The 20,476-nt window shown below is 53.1% G+C and overlaps 2 protein-coding genes across 3 annotated transcripts in view; both read right to left on the bottom strand.

Annotated features, from left to right (window-relative positions):
• CUL9 (cullin 9) overlaps window positions 1-10,034 on the bottom strand; it is a 35,271-nt gene extending 25,237 nt beyond the window's left edge. The window contains exons 1-9 of the mRNA XM_019738396.2: window positions 9,898-10,034; window positions 7,379-7,982; window positions 6,665-6,819; window positions 5,755-6,267; window positions 5,110-5,245; window positions 4,771-4,964; window positions 4,095-4,500; window positions 3,485-3,677; window positions 396-603 (exon numbers count right to left, since the gene is read on the bottom strand). Of these exons, the coding sequence (XP_019593955.2) occupies window positions 396-603; window positions 3,485-3,677; window positions 4,095-4,500; window positions 4,771-4,964; window positions 5,110-5,245; window positions 5,755-6,267; window positions 6,665-6,819; window positions 7,379-7,973 (2,400 nt within the window). The 5' untranslated portion in view covers window positions 7,974-7,982; window positions 9,898-10,034. The remainder of the gene's footprint in view (window positions 1-395; window positions 604-3,484; window positions 3,678-4,094; window positions 4,501-4,770; window positions 4,965-5,109; window positions 5,246-5,754; window positions 6,268-6,664; window positions 6,820-7,378; window positions 7,983-9,897) is intronic.
• A 558-nt stretch (window positions 10,035-10,592) lies between these two features.
• Window positions 10,593-20,124, bottom strand: SRF (serum response factor). 2 transcript variants are annotated; one of them, XM_019738452.2, is made up of 7 exons: window positions 19,239-20,124; window positions 17,371-17,637; window positions 15,502-15,763; window positions 14,837-14,956; window positions 13,628-13,819; window positions 13,200-13,279; window positions 10,593-12,985 (listed from the first exon to the last, which is right to left on the bottom strand). In XM_019738452.2, exons 1-7 carry the CDS (start codon window positions 19,761-19,763, stop codon window positions 12,890-12,892), a joined length of 1,542 nt encoding a protein of 513 aa, XP_019594011.1. In that variant the 5' UTR covers window positions 19,764-20,124; the 3' UTR covers window positions 10,593-12,889. The 2 variants fall into 2 exon arrangements, with proteins under 2 accessions (XP_019594011.1, XP_019594012.1); XM_019738453.2 differs by having other exon boundaries at window positions 13,200-13,276.
• Between the last annotated feature and the right edge of the window lie 352 nt (window positions 20,125-20,476).

Genomic DNA, 20,476 nt, shown 5'->3' with positions numbered 1-20,476 from the left:
TGTTTTCCTGAAAATAAGACCGGGTCTCATATTAAGGTTTGCTCTAAAAGACGCATTAGGGCTTATGTTCAGGGGATGTCATCCTGAAAAATCATGTAGGGCTTATTTTCCGGTTAGGTCTTATTTTTGGGGAAACACGGTAATAAGTGGCTACCTCATCCATCCTGCTGATCAATTTTAAACCTGGGGACACAGTCTTAAAAACATCTTTCTCCCTTTCTCCAAACATGCACTCAATGCCCAAGACTGTCCAGCTGGAACTCTTGAATCCATGTGCACCTTTCTGTCCCCAGGTCTCCTCCCTGATCTAAATCAGCCCAGTACCTCCTCAAGACCAGCAGCCCCCCAACTTGCCCCTCTCGCCCATCGCTCACTGCCAGGCCCAGTGCACTCACCGCCAGCCCCGCCTGCTGCACCAGGACGGAAGTCTTATATTCTTGCATGCAAACCAGCACCGCGTAGATGCCACCCTCCCTGGCAAAGAGTGGGCGCCACTCGTGCTTGGTCATGAGCAGGTAGAGGAGGCGCAGGGCCAACACCACCACCATCTTCTCTCCCACCTGGTTGGTCAGCAGCTCCACCAGCGTCTTCACTAGCTTCTCTCTGACGGAGGAGACACAGGGGAGTTCTCCATCACAAGAGCCATGCCCGCCTCCCAGCCCCACCCTATCCACCAAGATCCAGTCCATCACCCCATCCCTTTCCAACCTGCTCCCCTTGTCTTAGGCTCATTCCTGATCCCCTCTCCTCTACAGTCTAACTGCCTTCATGAAGGAGGCAGTGGAGCAAAATGGTTATGAACTCTGGCTCATTTCTTCAAGTAAATCTATAAATCCAGTGTTTAATTCTAATCAGAATGCCTACTACCAGGTTAAAAAAAAAAAAGTGACAGATTCAGGTACAGGAAGAGAAAATATGTAAAAATAGTCAAGAAATGTTTGGAAAAAAATAATGGTAGACTTGTATAATGGTTATCAAAATATAAATACAAACTTATAATAACTAAAACTCTAGAAATCATACAGGGTAGCCACACAGATCGATAGATGAGAAGAGAGGGCAGGATGGCATCTCAGCCAGTAAGAAGAGAGACCATGCAAAATGTGACATGGAGACACTTGGCTATCTATCTCAAAAAAAAAAAAAAAAAGCTGAACTTTGCTTCACTGTATTTGTAAAAATAAATTGCAAACAGGTTTGGAAATAAATGTAAAAAACAAAATCATAAGATATTTTTAGAAAATATTTTTATAATCCTGGAATAGGATAGACCCTCTGAAGTGGGACACAAAATCTAGAAGCCATAAAAATGTTTAAAAAATACAGCAATATTAAAATCTAAAACTTTAGCACCATGAAAGACACTATCCACAAAGTTATGAGATGAGCAACGGAAGTTAGAAAAAAGGGCCAGCAGAAATGCGGATCGTGAGGGAAAGGGAAAAAGGAAGTCCCTCCAGAGTCCCTAAATCACAGCGAGCATCCCAAGGGGAAAAAAGCCGGGACTGACATCTTTCTCTACAGTGACAGAGATGTACATTGAGGGGGTGGCCTGGAAACTATGCAGGAAAGGAACACAAAAGGAGAAATTCTGGGAAAGAAGGCAAATAACGGTACTGGGAAAGTTCTGTTTTTCTCTGTCTTTTTCATGAGCTTTAAGATGACTACACAGTGCAGTAAGTACGCTTTAAATATACATCCCCTTCTGTGGTCATGATTTCTTATAAACAGGGTAGTACACATAGGTAATACGTGTGAATAGTTATAGAAACATAAGGACGTTTACCAAAATGTTAAGTGATTATCTCTGCATGAAGGGCTTTCAGATGACTTTTACCTTCATAATTTTCAAATTTTTTACAGTGAGCACGTATTATTTTACATTCGGAAAATAGTTAATATGATTTTGAAAGAAAAGGCAAGCGAAACATTTGAAACATAAATAACAGATTAATATGCAGAATGCCTATAAATCAATAAGAAAAAGAGGGGCCAGCCCGGTGGCTCAGGCGGTTAGAGCTCCATGCTCCTAACTCCGAAGGCTGCTGGTTCAATTCCCACATGGGCCAGTGGGCTCTCAACCACAAGGCTGCTGGTTCAATTCCTTAAGTCCCGCAAGGGATGGTGGGCAGTGCCCCTTGCAACTAAAATTGAACATGGCACCTTGAGCTGAGCTGCCGCTGAGCTCCTGGATGGCTCAGTTGGTTGGCGCGCGTTCTCTCAACCACAAGGTTGCCAGATTCAACTCCTGCAAGGGATGGTGGGCTGTGCCCCCTGCAACTAGAAATAGCAACTGGACCTGGAGCTGAGCTGCGCCCTCCACAACTAAGACTAAAAGGACAACAACTTGAAGCTGAACGACACCCTCCACAACTAAGATTGAAAGGACAACAACTTGACTTGGAAAAAAGTCCTGGAAGTACACATTGTACCCCAATAAATTCCTGTTCCCCTTCCCCAGTAAAAAAATCTTTAAAAAAAATAAATAAATAAGAAAAAGATAAAGACCCAATAAAAAGTGGGTAAAGGTAAGAACAGAATATTTATAGAAGAAGAAACACAACAAATGCATGCAAATATGCCTAACTTCACTAGAACTAAGAAGTTAAAACAAAGAAATACCAATCATTTTACATTTTGCCAATCTGATAAGATTTTTTTTTTAATGGTAATATCCAGCATTGGCAGGCATGAGGGAAAACAGATCCATTAGAACAGTGTATTTGAACTTGGACATAATTACATAGCAGAGTCCTATGCAGCAGTGAAAATAACGAGGCAGTTCTATGTGGATTGACATGGAGAGCCCTCTTAGACAGTCTGACTGTGGGAGAAAGTTGTAGAAACACAGAGTATGAGTATATATATTAAAACACAAACTCAGAAAATGTTCTACAGTCACACACACTAACAAATGTAAATTTAGAGGTAGGAAGGATACTGCCAAACTGACAGTGGTGAAAAGGGACTTCAGCTTTTCATTGCATGTTCTTTTACACTCTCCAGATCTTTAAAAATGAAAATGTATGTGTGTATTATTTATATAATTAAGGAATATGTAAAAAAACCTTTAAGATAGAAAGTCAGGAGAGAGGAAAAAAGAAGGGAAAAGAAAAAAACTCAAGTTCTAGAGCCAAAAGGACCTGGGTTTGAATCCTGGCTCTGCTTTCTGTCAAACTCTGGGTGAGTTAGTTAAATTCTCTAAGCCTCAGTTTTCTCACCCATACAATGGGAGAAAAACAGCAGTGACTCTTCCTCAGGTGATGGAAGAATTTAATGAGAGGATGCAAGTAAAACTTAAGAGCAGAGCCTGGCAGAGTAAGTGTTCCATGATAATATTTCACCCTCCTGCTCTGCTGCTCCTCAGGCTAACACTTTTTTCACTCCTTTCTAATTCTTGACCTTATAGCTCCTTCTCTCTTGAATACCCTCCTCCCCCTCTGACAGCTGAAACCATAACCTCTTCCCTCCCCACCATTCCAACCTCAGGGATCTGTCGGGACGGACCAGAGGGTGGTCCCGCTCAGTGACCTCCTCCACAGCCTGAGCAAGGGCATACAGCCCTGAAAGCTGCAGGTTTGTGTCCAAGCTGGATATCTGCACTGTGGCCACGACCACTGCCACACGCTGATCCAGGGAGCTGCGTGGACCTGGACCCCGCAAGGCTCTAGCCATTTCTGAAATGGATGAGGGAAAGGCAGTGGCTCAAGAAAATTGTGGCACCTCCAAGTTGGAAGTCCTTAAAGGTCAAGCCCAGTTATCCTACTGACATTTTGATACATTATTCATTCCTGTAACTTGCATTCAGAACTTTCCCATTTCTGTGTAAAGGATCTAACAGTCAAACAACGAAGATAAAGATACTCTGGAAAATGGACCCTCCTTTATCCAGGGATACTGAAGAAAGGGAGCCACAATTGATTGGATATAATCAAGGCCAAAGAAAGGAAAATGGATGCATGCTTCCAAAGCATTTTCCGATGTAAACGTGACCTTACTCCACGGCCTTCCCTCTACCCTGATTACCCAGTTCTCTGGGGACCACCCAGGACTTCTTCCAACTTCTTTGCCCTCCCTCCCAACACCTGACTCACCACTGGCTGCTTCCTTCATCTTGGGGGCCAGAGCCATTCCCTCAGTCACCAGAAGCTGGTTAAACAACTGCGAGTCACTCTGTGCCATGGGGGGCTCAGTTTTTCCCTTGGCAGGCTCTGCCTCTGCCTTAGGGGGCTCAGCCTTTGCTTTAGGGGACTCAGTCTCTTCCTCTGAGAAGTTGGCCTCTGACTTGGACTCCTCTTCTGGATCTGGGGTACAGGAGTGACTTCGTGAAGAAGACGAGCTGCTTCGTTCACCAGGTCGCTGCCCATACTTAGTGTAGATCTGAGAGTTGAGCAGGTCACTGAGGGTGCTGCCCTCAAACCGATTACTGAGAACTTGCAGCACACCCTCAGCCACCTCTACGGGTACGGAGATGTCCCCTAGGGCCTTTTTATCCAGGGTCTGTCAACAGAAGGGAGCATGCATATTAGGGACAAGCAGACACAAAGGCCCTGGGGACAGGAATAGGAAGTGACCTCCGCCCACCATGCCTTGCACACCTTCCGCCTACCAGACCCTCACAGCATTTGTCCCTTCCCCCAGTAGGACCCCTCATACTCTCTAACCTCTAGCTCCAGCCTCCTCCTAAGCAGTCCCATATCTAGAAATCCCTTAGACAATCCCACCTCTGACCCCACTACAAACTCCCCACGTGGCTCAGGCCTGTGATACCTCATCCAAGTTCTCCCGAAGATTCTGAAAAACTGGCTGCTGCTCACACACGTCCAACTTCTTGATGAAGAAGAGCAGCTCCCACCACTCAGCCTGAGTGAGATATCCCAATGCCTCCTTCTTCTGAGGCTCGGGCTGAAGGTACGGCAAAGAGTAGAGCCCATCCACAGGCGTCCAGCCCCAGGAGGGAAGTGCTGAGAATACAGGCACAGGGGTCTCAGCACCCACTAGGAATAGGGTGGGTTTCTGAGTCTGGGGCAGCTCCTGGTTAAGAGCAGCTTCGCCCCAGCCACCGCTCCTCCGTTCAGACAGGCTGACGGTGCCCCCTCCAAGGCTCACCTGTGCCCAGTGTAGTGGCTCCTGCCCCCTTCTCCACAGCGGCTGAAGCCATATCCCCTGCAGTCTCCTCAGAACCCAGGATCTCTAGCATGTGCCAATGCACCCAGTAGGTGCGGCCCGTCGACTGCCAGAAGACCTGGTGTGGAGGGAGGGAGGCAGAAAGAGGGAAGAACAGAGAGGGCTCGCCCTCTGAGTCCTGTGGTGCAGGCTTGAGAGGACATGCTGGGCCCAGGCCTGGGGCCTACAGCCCTCAGATGCACACCTGCCCAGGCTTGGGAAGACCTCCACACAGCAAAAGGCTGCCTTTCCTGCCTCTCATCCCTTCCTCACCCTGAAGGCCTCTGCTCCTACACTCCCTCGCGGTGAACTCCACAGGTGGGCTGCAGTGGTGGTGTCTCAATGTATCAGTTCTGTTTCCTGGGTGGGAGTCTCTCCTTGACCTCAGAGCCCACCCACTCGCACCAGACGTTCTCAGCCCTCCAAAGGCCCCCCCACACCAGCAACTGCTGACCCCTCCTTGAACTACTCCAGTTGCCTTGGGGCTTTTCTCCTTGAGTAGCCTGTCAGAGCCTCCGAATGGAAGGCCCAGCTATGTGTCACCCAAAAAGACCCCCAATAGGGTGCCCGCACCACGCACTGGCTCACCTGCACGGGGGGCACGCCGTTGTTGCTCTGCCGGAACTCGCCCTCGTCCCCGGCACTGATCTCCTCGTAGTCATCGAGCATGCGCACACGCATGCCGGGCTGCAGTGTCTGCTGCACAAACTCACCGTAGCCGCTCCGACTAGAGAACTCAGAACGCTGGCGGAAGGCCCGCCCTGGCTTTCTGGGGGTGGCAACCATGGTGGGGAGTAAAAGGCTGGGCCCTGAAATGCAGGGCAGAAAGATGGACCGGGACGGCCGGGGAGGCAACGTGCCGCGTTCGCTGAGGTTCTGGGCCCAGCCCATGCACCGTACCAGCTCCGAGATGAGGTTGCCCATAGCCATACTGAACTCCAGCTCCCGCTGCCCCCGGCTTTTCTCTTGGCCAAACTCCTCCCCGGGGGACAGGGAGCTTCGGTCTCCAGCCCCTGGCTCTGGACTGTTATTCAGCTGATCCAGCAGGGACGTGACACGTAGGTAGCGTTTCACCAGGGAGAAGAGCAGCTTTCCTGGGATCTGTAGGACACACATGGTGTAGGTTCATCGTCTCCCAGCTTTAGCCCCTCTCCTGTCCCCTCGATATCATCCTTTGCAGAAAAGTATCAAGGCCTCACCCCCTGACCTGTAGTTCTCAAAATGTCATTTATATAACAAACACACGGATGCGAACTGGCGTCTGAGCCGAGAAAACACACACACACACACACACACACACACACACACACACACGGAGCGCCTTAAAACACAGATTCCTAGATTCTGATCTCAGAAATTCTGAGTAGGGGGGGAGTGTGAACTTTTATTTTAACAAGCTCCCCAGGTGGCTCTGAGGCTGAGGTCCAGTCACGAGCCACATTTGCAGAAATGATTCTCTAGGCCTATTCCCAGCATTTCGCCCACAGCTGGCAGGTACCTGAGGCAGATGAATGCCCTCAAAGGCCATGCAGTGCTCCTCAGAGGACGTGGTTTCTGCAAACAGCTCCAGCAAAGTATAGCGGCTGTCAAAATCCATGTGCTGCTCGATGCCATCTTGCTGGCTCAGTGACAGAAGGACGTGAGCCCGACTCCCTGTAATCCACACCCAGTCCATATCTTCTCCTCAACCCCCACCACTTTCCCCCTGCCTGTCCTATACTCCCTCTGTCCTACCCCAGAGGCTTTCAAACTTCTTTGTGTCTGAGACTCCCAGTAAGATATACATTTTACATGGTAACCGGATACAAATGTATACATACGTATATAACTGAAACATATACTCATATCTCATGCTACAAAACTTACCTTACTAAGTACTATACATTGATATTTTGCATTTTGTAAAAATCTTGGTTATAACCCACCAAACTGGTTTCACAACCAACTAATAATGAATCTCAACCCACAGTTTAAAAATGTAAAGCTACCCTATTCTCGTCTCAGCCACTGCACTGAGAATGGACAGATAAACTAGGTGCTATCATTGTATCCTGTCTACATACCTCTAATACCTTATTCATGCATAATTTTCCTTTGCCTTACACTGATAGTCACCAAACACTAGGTGTTCGTAGAGTTGAGAAAGCCCTCCTCTTTCTGGTTTTACTCCTAGTGGTCCCATTCTCTCCTTCCTCCCCTGGCTGTCTCTTACCAGCATCGTGGGCTGCCAGAGCCTGCAGCATCTTGCCCGCACTCCGACGGATCTGAGGCTCAGGGTTGCACAACATGTGCATGAGCAGGTCCAGGGCTCCCATCTCCCTGAAGACCCCAGTGAGGGGCCCAATGCTGGCATAGGCACTGAGCACGTGGATGGTGTGGAGCACAGCGGCCGTGAGGCTCGAGGTCCCACCTTCGGCCAGCTGCCTGGCAGCTCTGCACACCAGCGCCCGTACATCAGCCTCCATCTCTCCCATTGCCACATCATCCAGGCTCCCTGGATCTCGGGGGAAGCTTCCTGAACCCCCAGCCGGTTCGTGCTGAGGTCCCTTAGGTAGTGCCCGCTCACCTAACAGCATGGGGCAGTTGGCGTAGACCTCCAGGGCTGACAGCCACATGAGAATGTGCTCTGCCTTGCCCTCTTCTACACCCACTCTGCCCACTTCCCCACACTTCAGGACACTCCATCGGATCAGGTATTCAGGATGCCCATCGTGCCCAGGGCGCTGTCGAATGAGTTCTTCAGGATATGCCTGCAGCCGGGGCCCCAAGGGCACCATGAGGTCCCCAGTGCGCCGATCCCCCACCATCCTGACGTCCTGGGACACACAAGGGAAAGATAAAGGTAGGATGGGAAAGCAAAAGGACTACACATGGAGGGGGTAGACTCTCGAGACACAGATAGGGTGGGCGGTGACTGGTAGGTGGCATGATGGAATTTAGAGGCCAAATAGAAGGGCCAAGTATAGGATGAAATAAACAATTTGAACAAACTTTGGGATTTATAAGAGAAGGAAAATGAAGTGAAAACAGGATGAAATTGAAGAGGTTTAAGAAACGGAAGAGGTTACAAGAGAGATGAGAATAGGCAAGGTAACAAAGAGGTGACAGTTAAGCAGGACCATCTAGGCAGAACAGCAGGGTGTCTGAGGGATACAGATCAGGACTTAGAAGAATGATATGGCAGCCGGCAAGAGCTGCCCTGAGCTGCTGTGAGGAGCCAACCCACGACTGGCCAACAACTGCCTCAGCAGGGGGGAGCGCAAGGCTCAGGATACCAGCATGGGCCAGGGAGCTGTGTCCTACACAACTAGACTGAGAAACAAGGGCTTGAACTGGGGGGCGGGGGGAGGTGGAAGAAGGGGAAAAAAATGATATGGATGAGCAGGAAGGACAGCAGCATGTGAGATAGTGGGGCCAGAACAAGTGAGAAAAGTCAGGATGGGGGAGGGGCAAGACAGGTATAAATGACAGGGTAAAGCTGGAGTGTGGCTATAAAGGGGTGGGCCATGGCAGATAGAGAGGTGAAAGAGGCGGGGCTATGGGCCCCCACATCCAGATGGGAAAAGCAGATGAGAGTATTGTGAAAGAGGGAGGGGGAGGGGAAGGAGGCAGATAAAATCAAGGGAGAAAAAGACCAGGTCCCATCCTGCACTTACGCTGTATGTATGGCGAGGGTCTAAGTCAGATAGAAATAGATGGAGGTATTAATCATGGAGTCGAAGAGTAGGGAATGAGGTCAGGCGCTGATGGTGGATATTAGAGCGGCAATATAGTGCAGGTTTCAGAGTAAGATAAATGTTACTCGGAACTCCGGCTCTTTGACTTACTATGTAGGTAGTTTTGGACAAGTTACTGTGAGCCTCCGTTTCCTCCTCTGCAAGATGGTAATAATATTCATACCCAACTAATAAAGTTGTAAAAACGTAAGATCACATATAGACAGCCCTTAGAGCAGCCTCTAACACTCAGTCAGTGCTCAGTAAACATAATCTGATTATTCTTCTTCTTAGATGGAGAAGCGAGAGGCAGTCCTCCGATAAATGGAACATGAAACCAGAAGATTATAAAGGGGAGAGGGATGATGGCTATGCTAGTGATGAAGAAAAGAGATGTGTGATATAAAACGGTGTGGGGGCGGCACGGAATGGTGAGAATAAGAATGGAAGGTGAACCCAGGCAGAAATGGTGATCCGGATGGGGTCATGTTGAGGCACCGGGGTAGAAGATGAGAGTAGAAGAAAAGCGTGAAGGGGACGGGAAATACAGGATGTGGACCTCCATGGGGTAGAGAGGTCCAGTTAGCGCGGGGGCAGGGGAGAGGGTTGAAAGACTGAGAGGTAACCAGTGATGTGGCGATGGACAACTGATGAGCAGAGTGGAGAGGCAGAACCGTCGGGACAGGCCCAAATTGAGGGGGAGGGGGTAACTATCGTGGGCTTAGAACAGGACCAATAAACTCATGTGTGCAGGTGAGGTCTGAACGCGGGGATGAGACTGCAGGTAGGAGCCGGCAGCAAGGTCAGGCCCAAGCTTGCAGACCAAAACGGGAGGCGCACGAGGCCAGAACCGCAATGGGAACGGGTTGGGGGGGCGCGGTCCGAGGAGGCTGACAGCACCGAGTGAATCTCAGGGAGCGAGACCTGGGTCCCGTCGTCAGCCCCGCAGAGAATGGGGAAGGGGCCGGGGAGGGGACGGGAGACGGATCAGGAAGGCGCAAAACTCTCCTCTCACCTCCCACAGCCCGGCTAGGCCCTCGCTGGGACCCAGCGGCCGGTCCCGCCGTCCTGGCCCCGCCTCCTCAGCAGCTGCCTTCCGGGTCACACCGCGAGCGCACGCCCTGCGGGGCAGCTACGGGTCCCACCGCGGCCCACAGGCGAGCGCTGCGGAACCGCGCGCAGGGGGAGCATGCGTAGTACGGACGGGCTGCTGCGAGGGGGGCGCGCTGCAGACGGAGCCCGAGATCGCGGTCACGTTGCTCTTGTGTCTGCAGCAGTAGGCAGCCCTTTGCATCCACAATCAACTTTGAAGACCGCCCCCCGTCTCTTTCGTAGATCTGCCTTCCTCATCCCCCTGACACCTAGTAACCCAGTCTCTATCCGAGGGCTGAGTTTCCACTAGGTCACGTGGCCATGTTTCCCAGACCCCTCTGCAATTCTTTTGAATTGGTTGGCACTTTCTATTAATTGAAATTGCTTATCTCTGTTTACCTCAGTACCTAGCAAAGCAATGCATGAAGATAAAGACCCCAGCCCTGAGTAATGTTCCTTAATTCGTAGAGTTCAAGAGCCCAAAGCACCCCTTAGCATTGCTGCTGTTTTCATCAAGCAGCCAGGCTTGCTTCTCAAGAGCAGCAACTTTGGGGTTTGATTCGTGTTCATAACCTCCCTCCATCCCTATATGGAAAAACAGAGGCAAAGACCCCACAGTCTGTGCACAAAAATGATACATTTATTGAAAGAGTATTTTTTTTTAATACAAAAGAAAGCTCTGTACATAGGACTGTGACCATGTCCACTATTCCTGGGTCAGCATCCCAGAAGTAGAAACCACTGACATACACACCCGACATTCACACACACACACACATTCACTCAGACGTGCACACACACATACATACCCCAGAGCCACCAAGGAAGGGAAACACCAAGGGCTGCTGCACGTATAAATGCCACCTCATCCCTGATGCACGCATGTTCTCCCAAGGCCACCCTCACACAACACACATTATAAGCACTTTGCCTGATTCACTCACTGGGTCTGTCTTTTGTAGGAAGGAGAGAAGGAATTCATCAAGGTCTCCTCCCCTGAGTAGGGGAGTGGGGAGTGAGTGAGTGAGGGTGGAGTGAAACGAGCAGAGAAAGGGGCTGGGCAGTTACAAACCTGAGTCCCAAGGCCCCCCACTCTCTGGCCCCTGATTTGCCATGCCCCAGCCTTGCAAGCCACCCATAAACCCCAGCTGTCTCCAGGAGAAAGCCCAGAAAGGTGACTTCCATCTTGGCACCCAAAATTGGGGCAAGACAGCAACAAGGGTGAGAGGGTAGGGGGTTCTCAAACGTGGCAAATCATCCCCTTGAATAACTAGGCTGTGCGTAAAATCTTCCCCCACCCCTCACCTAATCACAGAAGCAGGCTTGTTCCTACTAAAGGCAGTCAGTTATAGGATTAATAAAACTCCACCCCAACTGCTGCCCGTGTTCTGAAAAAGCTTCCTTTCTGGATACTGGTGGTGAAGGTGGGCTGACACGGGGTAAAAGACCCTCCCCCTATGTTGGCCCACCCTGAAGGTCTACCCCAAAGGGGGTAGAGGGGGGTGGGGCACAGCCCCTGTACAAATTACATAAATACTGAGGTTACACTTAGAAAAATAAAGTCATTTTCTTCAAGGCTTTTTGTCTTAATTTTAAAAAGTTACAGTAGCTGCTCACTCCCTGGGAGAGCTGCCCATTTCTGGCTCCCCTATCGCTGCACTCAGCCCAAGAGCTGCTCCCATTTCTTCTGACCCCCATTCCTGCCTCTCACCCCCTCCCAGACCCCACCCTGCTCACTGCAACTTGGGCCCCAGGCAGCCGCAGGCCTGGAGGAGCACAAAGCTGCAATGCCCATGCGTGTGGCACAAATGAAGTCAGTTTCTTCTACCTGACACCCTCCCACTCCCACCCCCACATTTGGTCTCCCTCTTCCCTCTCCCTAGCAACAGCCCTAAAGGGCAAAAAGAGGCCCAGAGCTGTGGGTCACCCTCCCCACCCCGTTGGGGCATGGCCTGAGGGCCCCTCCCCCGGTTTTCTCCTGGAAACAACCCAGGACCGGGCAATCCCAGAATCTCCCCCACACACTGGCGGGCCCAGAGTTCATGGGGTGGCTCTGTCCCCAGAGGCCCAGCCAGTTCCGGGGAGCCCCAGGGCTCCCCAGGGAAGGGGAGCTTGGGCAGGGAGGGGGACGAGAAAAACGCCATAAAAAAAAGTTAAATATTTTAAAAATATATATTTATAGATTTGTTTTCACTTCGTCTCCTCAAATAAAAAGTTCAAAATCAACTTTAAGTAAAGCAGCTGGGAGAAAAGGGGGAAGACGGGGAGAGGGAACACTGGTGGTTCCCTCCAACCCAGGAGCCCCTGGAGTTCCGAAGGGAGCGGCAAGGCAGGGCAGGTGACCCCAGGAACCTGCTCCGTGCACAGGCCCAGCTACTCAGGAGCTGTAGGGGCGGGCGGGCGGCAGCGTTGAGGAAAGAAGCCCCATCTCCCCAGCTGGCTCTCTGAGGGGCAGGGGGAGGGCTCTTTTGACCCAGCCTGTGGCAGACACAGTGCTGACATGGGTCAGCAAGGAGGCTGAGCAGAGGACCCCAACTGCTTCCTCAGGGGGGACACGGTGCCAAACCCCACAGAAACCTGTTGTGGGAAGGTGGAGCACCGTCCCATTGGGTAAGCTAATACTCATGGCAAACATGGAGCCAAGCTGGCAAGGGGAGTCTGAGGAGGGAGGACAGCCTCCCATCAAACAGAAGTGGGAGGTGGAGCTAGGAGGGGAGGGTGAGGGAGGACGGGGTGGAGGGCAGGCTGGCCCATTTCTTTGGCTGGAGTGAGAGGGCTCAGTCCTGTGGCTGCCCACTGCTCCTCCCCTCCTCCCTCCTGCGGCCCGTCAACGTGTGTGTAAAGAAAACGTGAAAAGGCAACAATAAATAAGTGGTGCCGTCCCTTGGGCCATCTGTCCAGGGCGGCAGGGCGGATCAGTCACTCTTGGTGCTGTGGGCGGTGTCCAGGTTCACCACCTGTAACTCGGTGAGGTTGCTGCTGCTTCCGGCCTGCTGCCCTATCACAGCCATCTGGAGGGAAGGGCATGTGTAAGGAAGGGTTAGCACGGGTCAGCCAGCTCAGGCTCCTCCTGCTTGCCTGCCTGCCCCACCACAGGTCTGCCCAAGAAAACAGATGGGCCTCCTGACTAGGGATTTTGGCTTTGAAAACTGGTAATGGAATCCCCAAGGTCAAGATAAAGAAGTAGCTGGCTGGCAAGGATGGGTGCAAGGGGCCCCCACCTACCTGGTGAAGCTGAACTGCAGAAACAGGGATCTGCACTGTCCCAGACTGTGCTGTCAGGAAGACCTGGGGGACGCCACCTGCTTTGGAAAACCACAGGAGATACTTAAATTGCTTGCTCAAGAGGAACTTCCAGTATTGGAGGAGTGCTGATAAATGCACAAGTGACGGGCTGAGTCTCAGATGTAAGTGCCCTAGGGTGAGTGTCTAACTGGGTCCAAGTGTGCGTGTGGGTATGAGTGTCCAAGGGGACAAGCGTGGGTGCCGAAGCATGTGTGCAATCCGTGGGCATACTCGTACGTGTAGGTATGTGCGGGCATCCTAGTTTGTGTGTGTGTGTGTATATATATCTGAGTGGGTGTGGGGGGCATTTGTGTATGTGTGTAAGGGAGGCAACGGTCCTCCTTTCCTCAGCCTTGCCCCCAACTCACCTTGCTCCTGGACCTGGCTGTGGGACACCTGCATGGTGGATGGCGCCTGGGAGAAGGCATTGAGCACAGTGAGGCTGCCATCAGCCAAGCCAGAGGTGGGTGCATACATCACCGCATGGGGGCTAGGGTACATCATGTGGCCGCCCACAGTTGTGGGCACAGATGACGTCATGATGGTGGCAGGCAACGTCACTGGCAAACACAGACACATGTCAGGGAGGTCGTACTGGTCCCTACTAATATCCCCCCTCCCACCCCCAGCACCTCCAAGTCTCCAGAGCCCTCTTGACATTTCCCAGGTCAGAAGCTACACAAGACTCATTTCTCTGCTCCCTGTCATCGACTAAGCCTTATTTCTTTTCTTGAACACGACAGCACCCGCCTGTCATTGTATTCTATCACATCGCCCTATTCGATGGGCTACCTGCTGAATTCTGTTCCAAGACCCTAAGGCCCTGACAAAAACAAAGATTACAGTGACTGACCCAACCTAAGGAAACTCAGATACTCCTCCTCTTTCAGAGAACTCCATGATGCCATTTTTTACTTGTTCTCATTCTTACTCCCTCTCTTCCCAACCGTGTGGCTAACAAATTCATCTTTTAAACAAGCACTTCTCAAATGTTAATGTACATTCGGTCACCTGGGGTTCTTGTTAAAAAAGGCACATTCAGATTCAATGGGTTTGGGGTGAGGCTTAAGGGTCTGCATTTCTGTCCTGCTCCAGGGTGGCCTGCTCCTCCATAGACCACACTTTGTATAACAAGGTTGTAAATAACAAGAACTTAAAAGTCATTTTATTTTGAAAGTGTCTGATCATTTCTAAAATGACTAGAGACACTGAGGGAAATTACTGGCTACTCAAAACTTCAGACACCCTCCCACAAGGAGACAACTGCTCTATAAAATCCTTCCTCATAATTACGCAAATGTATGTGTTTGGGCAAGTAACTTCTCCTTTTGGGCCTCAGGCTTCTCATCTGAATGAGGAGGGTGGCTTCAATGGTCCCTAATGTCTTCCTAGAATCCACAGCCCTACTGCAGGGCAGAATTCCAAACCCAGCCATCCTCACCTGACTTTCTCCTAAGGATTAGGATAAGGGTTAAGCCAAAAGCCTCCATCTCCTCAAGAAGAGATTCTCTGACCTTAGTTATAGGAGGGATACTGCTAGGCAAGAGGCAGGGAAGTGACAGAACTTCGAGCTATACCTGTTCCGCTGGAGGAGGTCTGCGTGAGGTCTGTGCTGCTGTCGCGGGAGGGAGACGCTTGCTGTGGGGCCTGGTGCACCTGAATGGCCTGCACGGGGACCTGCTGGGCCACTGCCCCACCTATGAGACACAGAGACGTACTCATGCTCTGTCCTGCCCAGCCACCACCTGCACCAAGCACCCGCAAGCACCCTCATGCCCAGGGTCTGGCACACTGCTCCCCGACTCCTACTGCTATCTTTCCTGGGAGCCAAAAGAAGGCCTCTTGTCCTGAATCTTCTCTCCGGGGGCTTCTACACTCTGCTCTTGCCCTTCCCTCGTCCTTACACCCCAGGCCTTGCCTTTGCCCTCTTCAGGGAGCTAGCACTGACCCACCAAGGACATGGTCTGCCCTCCAGTCAAGGTAGGGAAGTGGTAGAATGTCCACTGTCCCTGTGGCAATGGGGGCACAGAGCTGGGCTGGCTAGACAAGGCCAAAGCGTGTGGTTGAAACTTACTGACAAGGATAAGAGTACGAGTAGGGAGGGGCATGCTGCCAATGGGACATAAGAGGCTTCTCTCAGGCCCTGGCCCCTGTGCACCTCCTTCTGAGCAGGGGAAGAGGTTCTCCTTGTGCCAGCCCTAAACCCACTGTTCACATGCTCAATTTGCCCCTTGTGACTCACCAGGCATGAGGGTGAAGCTGGTAGGCAGCTGCATGAGGCCCCCAGAGGAGACAGGGCCACTGCCTGTACTCTTCAGCACAGTCCCGTTGGCACTGCTGACAGCGCTGGGGCTGACACTAGCAGACACTGGTGCCAGGTAGTTGGTGATGGGGAAGGAGGGACCGCTGCTGACTTGCATGGTGGTAGAGGTGCTGGGCGCGGTTTGGATGGTGGAGGTGGTACCCGGCAGGTTGGTGACTGTGAACACCGGTTTCAGTGAGTCCTACACCCAGAGTAGAGATGGAGCGGTGAGCCTCTACCAGACCCTGCCCCTGTAGAAGCTTAGTGTGGATTGACAACACAGACTGGAACCAGTGTGCTTGGGTTCAAAGCTCAACTCTGACATTTAGCTGCTGCCTGGCCCTTCGGCGAGTTGAGCTGCTGAGCTCGTTTCCTGTCTGTAAAAGGAGGGTAATACCTACCCCATATGTGTTGTGAAGACTAAATAGGTTAACGTATGTAAAACACATAGAACAGTGCCTGGCACATAAAAAGAGCAGTAAGTATTTGCTGCTCTTATGATGACGATAATGTCATCATCATCATTCCCTGAGTTCTTTCCCCCAGTAGACTGTGGCGATCACATTGGTTGGGGAATCAGGACACCTGGGGGCTGTTCCCAGCTCTGGCAATGACCATGTGTGTGACCCTGGGAAAATTACTACTCTTTTCTGAGCCTCAGTTTTCCTCTTCTGTAAACATGAGGGGGCAGGGCTACTATGCCCTATTTGAAAGGGTGCTTCTGGCTCAGATTTGCCAGGCTTCTGAGACAGGGACCAAGAGTTTTTCAGGGAACTTACAGCTTGAGAGAGATCTTAGAGGGTTGGCAATGAAGCACTTTATGCCAAACATTTAAGATTTAAACTATCAAAGGAATTTATTCACCCAGCAAAATTTCCTGGGAACAAATGAGCCCTACTACTGCAAAGAGTTTGAAAATTATTACAGATCATATGAACTGAGAGGAAGGAGTCTAGAGCATTCACTTTCCCCTCAGGGAGCCTTTGTTCTTACAAGGAGAAGGAGGAAGCCAGGAGCTGAGAACCAGGCCCAGAGGACTGAGGGGGCTCAAATACTGGGGGTGGGTCAGCGCAGGATGTTTGCAAAGCAGGCGAGCTTGAACCCCCTGATTGGCGGAGGCGTTGCTAAGGCAAACAGTGCCGCTTCCTCCAATTGGCCAGTTAGTGAAGGGCCACCCGGAAGGTGGAGCTCCCCCGAGGAGCTGGGGAGGAAGCCCCGCCCCCTCTCCTTACCGGGAAAAGGAAGGGGGAGGCGTAACTAGGGCCGGTATCCCTAGCAGCCGGGAATACACTCCCTAACGTGCCCAGGCCCGGACATCCTGAAGAGGTAGACGACTGGTTAGTAAGGTAGTCTGCAGCCCAGTCAGCCAGCCCTCCTGCCGACAGTGCTGGGTTCCTAGGACCTTGGGACCCAGGAGCGCTCACTTCCTAGTCCCCAGTGACCCGGCCTGCCGGGAGGGCAGGGCTAAGCTACGCCCCCGCCCCCAGCGGGGAGACAGCTGGCGGGAGGAATGCAAGGACCCTGCCAGGCAGGCGGGCTGCAGGCGGGAGGCCGGCGTGGAGCCGGAGCCGGCCTTATATGGGCACGGAGGCCGCCCGCTTATCTATGGGGCCAGCCTCCTGTCAGGATAGCGAGGATGGACACCTGTCCCCTAGGATGAGGGGTACTAACCGGGCTCCACTCCACATCAGTGGGCACTTATCACCTGTCCTTGGTGAGGGAGAGAGAGAGAGAGAGAGACCCCCCTCCCCTTCTCTCTGCCAGTCCGGTCCCTCCCCTTCCTTCCCCTGATAGGGGACCCAAACACACCTTGGTCTCCCCACTGCTGTCGGACTCCGACACCTGGTAGGTGAGGTCTGTCTCTTCAAAGCCCGTGGCACTCATTCTCTGGTCTGTGGTGGGGTCTGAGCGGGGTGGAGAGTCTGGCGAGTTGAGGCAGGTCTGAATCAGGGCCTTGCCAGTCTCACTGGTGATCATGGGCTGCAGTTTGCGGGTGGCAAAGGTATACACATGGCCAGTCTCACTGGCCACCAGCAACAGCACCTGTGTCCCTGTCAGCGTGGACAGCTCATAGGCCTGGGGGTAGGGGGAGGAGACGGGTAGGTCAGCAAAACTCTTCACCTCTACCTTCCTTGGGAAATAGAAGAGGAAATACACAGTGATTTCAAGCCCCCACTCCCATAAGACCTTCCTCTCCAGTGATTCTAAGGGGGTCCTATCAGGCTATCTGAAAATGAGATGGAAAGCAGAAAAACCCCATGTTTTGGAGCAGCTCCTGCAGATACCGCAAGCAAACAATCACAGCCCCCTGGTGACATCTAACCTCAGGAGACACACAGAGACCCAGGTAGCTGCTTCTCACTACAACTTGGTGCCCTCACAGAGAGATGGTTTCCACCCCCTCCTCACTGTCACAGGGACCAGTGTGAACTCACTACTATACCGGAAATCATATAAGACATTAGGGATAAGGGGCCACCCAAGCTCTAAAATGCCCCGTTTCTTCCCAGAAACTGCATAGGTGCTAACCTGTTGCCATTTTGTCCTTCTGCCCTATCATACTATGCTACCCTTTTTTTTTTCCTTCCTTTGTCTTGATACAACAATGTCTGGAGTGATGGAAGATGGGGGCTAGATTAGCAGCTACTGCCCTGCCATGAGCCCAGGAAGGGGACCTTCAAGGATGGCCCCATAAATGGCATCCTCATTCCCAACGAAGTTCCACAGCCCACCTTGGAAGCAGCTCTGATTTCTGTATGGGACAGATAAACACCAGCCAATGTTCCCAGGGTTCTAGCTTCTTGTTTCCCAGTTCCTTTGCTTCCATGCCTTCCCATATCTTATACACCCTAAGACAACTCTTGTCCTCACCCCTTTCCACTGGATAATCGGCTATATAAGAGGAGGATTTCTACATACCTCAGCAAACTCCCTGCCTTCCCACGAAACTCCATGCACCAATTCTCCCTAGGGCTGGAAATGCCACTTGTCCGAAAGACAGATGATTCTGAAGCCTGTCCTGCAGGGAGTGTGCGGGCTTCCAGTGGATGCATGGAAGATGCATGGCCATAGCAGGACTTGGTTTGGTACCTGCTGCTCAAGGCAGCATCAGTTATCCTGCCCTGCTCTCTTACCTGGGGCTCTTGAGCCCCATTCCGTCATCAGCCCTGCCTGCCCTTCCAGCCAGCACTACTTCAGTAGTGCCCACCTTCCTCCCACACATGCTCGCTCATTGTTATACTGCTCCAGGCTCCTCACCTCCATACCTTTTCTTCTGCTACCAGCTTTTCCAGCGCCCTTCCCGGAACACCAGAGCCCACTGGACCTACTGACCCAGGGGTTTCGTTAAGCACCCCCGGGGCAGCCTCGCAGTCTCTCATTACCTTTCCTCACCCCTTCACGCTCTGCAAGGGCTCTGTTCCTCTCTCGGCCCCGTCACTCCCACCTTGGCGCCTTTACCCTCTTTTCCGGACGTTAGCAGCATCTCCCCTCTCCCCACATTTCCCTGGCGGCCCCTCCCCTTTCACCCTACCCGGGTAACAGCCGTCCCCTCCCACACACCTCCTGCGGACTCGCCGCCTCTCACCTCCGCTTCGGCTCTGCCTTCCTCTCCTGTCCCCCCTGCGAGTCCCCACCCTCCCGGTCCCCCACGGTCGGTCAGACTCCCGGTCCGGTACCTTCTTCATGATGCCCGTCTTCCTCTTGCTGAAGGTCGTGTAGCGCCGCAGCTTGTTGTCGATGAACTCCATCTTGATCTTCACGCGGCCGCGAGTCTTCTTACCCGGCTTGGCCCCGCTCACCGCGCCACTCCCCGGCACATAGCCCCCGGTGGCTGCTGCCGCCGCCTCGGGCCCACTGACCACCATGCCGATCTCCATCTCGCCCAGGCTTCGCTTCAGGCCGCGCCGCTCCGCGCCCAGCTCCTCCTCCTCGCCCGACTCCGAGTCGCCCTCGCTGCCGCTGTAGAGGGCCCCCGCGGTGGGCGCCGGGGTGGTTGTCGCTGCTACTGCAGCCTCCCGCTCGAAGCGACCGGGCCCGAGCCCCGCGCCGTTCCCGGGGACCCGGCCCCCGTTAGCCCCGCGAGTCCCGCCGCCGCCGCCGCCACCACCAGCCGGCCGCCCCGTCGGGGTCCGATTCAGGCTGCCCCCCAAGGCCGAGCCCCGGCCCAGCGCCGCCGCGGCCCCAGCTTGGCTCGGTAACATGGCGCTCAATGCAGGAGGGCGGACGGGCAGTCAGCGAGGAATCGGAGCCGCCGCCGCCGCCGCCATCGGCTTCCCGGCTCAACCCGGCGCTCCCGCTGCTGCTAGTGCCGCTATCGCTGCCGCCGCCGCCGCCGCTGCGAACCCGGGGCCCCTGCACGCCCCGGCCGACCTGGGCCCTCACTTTCCTGCCCCTGTGGCCCGGGTTGCCCCAGGCTGCGCGGAGCGCCCCCTGTCCGTATGCTACGGCGGCGCGCCCGGCGGCCGTCAGCGTCCCCCCGGGGGCAGAGGCTGCTGGCCGCGGCGGGGACGGCGGGTGGAGGGGGCCGGGACCACGCGCAGGCGGCGAGGGATCCCCCGACCCTTCCCCCCATATAAAGAGATACAATGTTTCCTTTTATGGCGAGGCCGCTCCTTATATGGTGAGCCCCTGCGTTCCCGCCCCATTGGTCCGCCGTTCCGGCAACTCCGCTCCCCATTGGCCCACAGGGGGCGCCTATTTGCATAGACATACCGAACTCGTTGCAGTCATCCCGCGTCAGCCGGCGACTCCGAAAGGGGAGGAGCCGACGCCTCTTAAAGGAACAGGAGAGGAGGTACGACTCCGCCCCCCTGACCAGAGAGAATCGGGAGGGACCTGCGGAGAGGAAGCCTGGGAGGAGACTGGAGCGCAATCTTGCGGAGAAGAGGGAGCCGCATTGGGAACTCGGCTGTGG

The sequence above is a fragment of the Rhinolophus sinicus genome, linkage group LG05, assembly GCF_036562045.2.
Source record: "Rhinolophus sinicus isolate RSC01 linkage group LG05, ASM3656204v1, whole genome shotgun sequence".
In the NCBI taxonomy this organism is placed as follows: Eukaryota; Metazoa; Chordata; class Mammalia; order Chiroptera; family Rhinolophidae; genus Rhinolophus; species Rhinolophus sinicus.
Note: the sequence above shows the minus strand (reverse complement) of the source record. Positions and strands in the feature narration are given on the sequence as shown.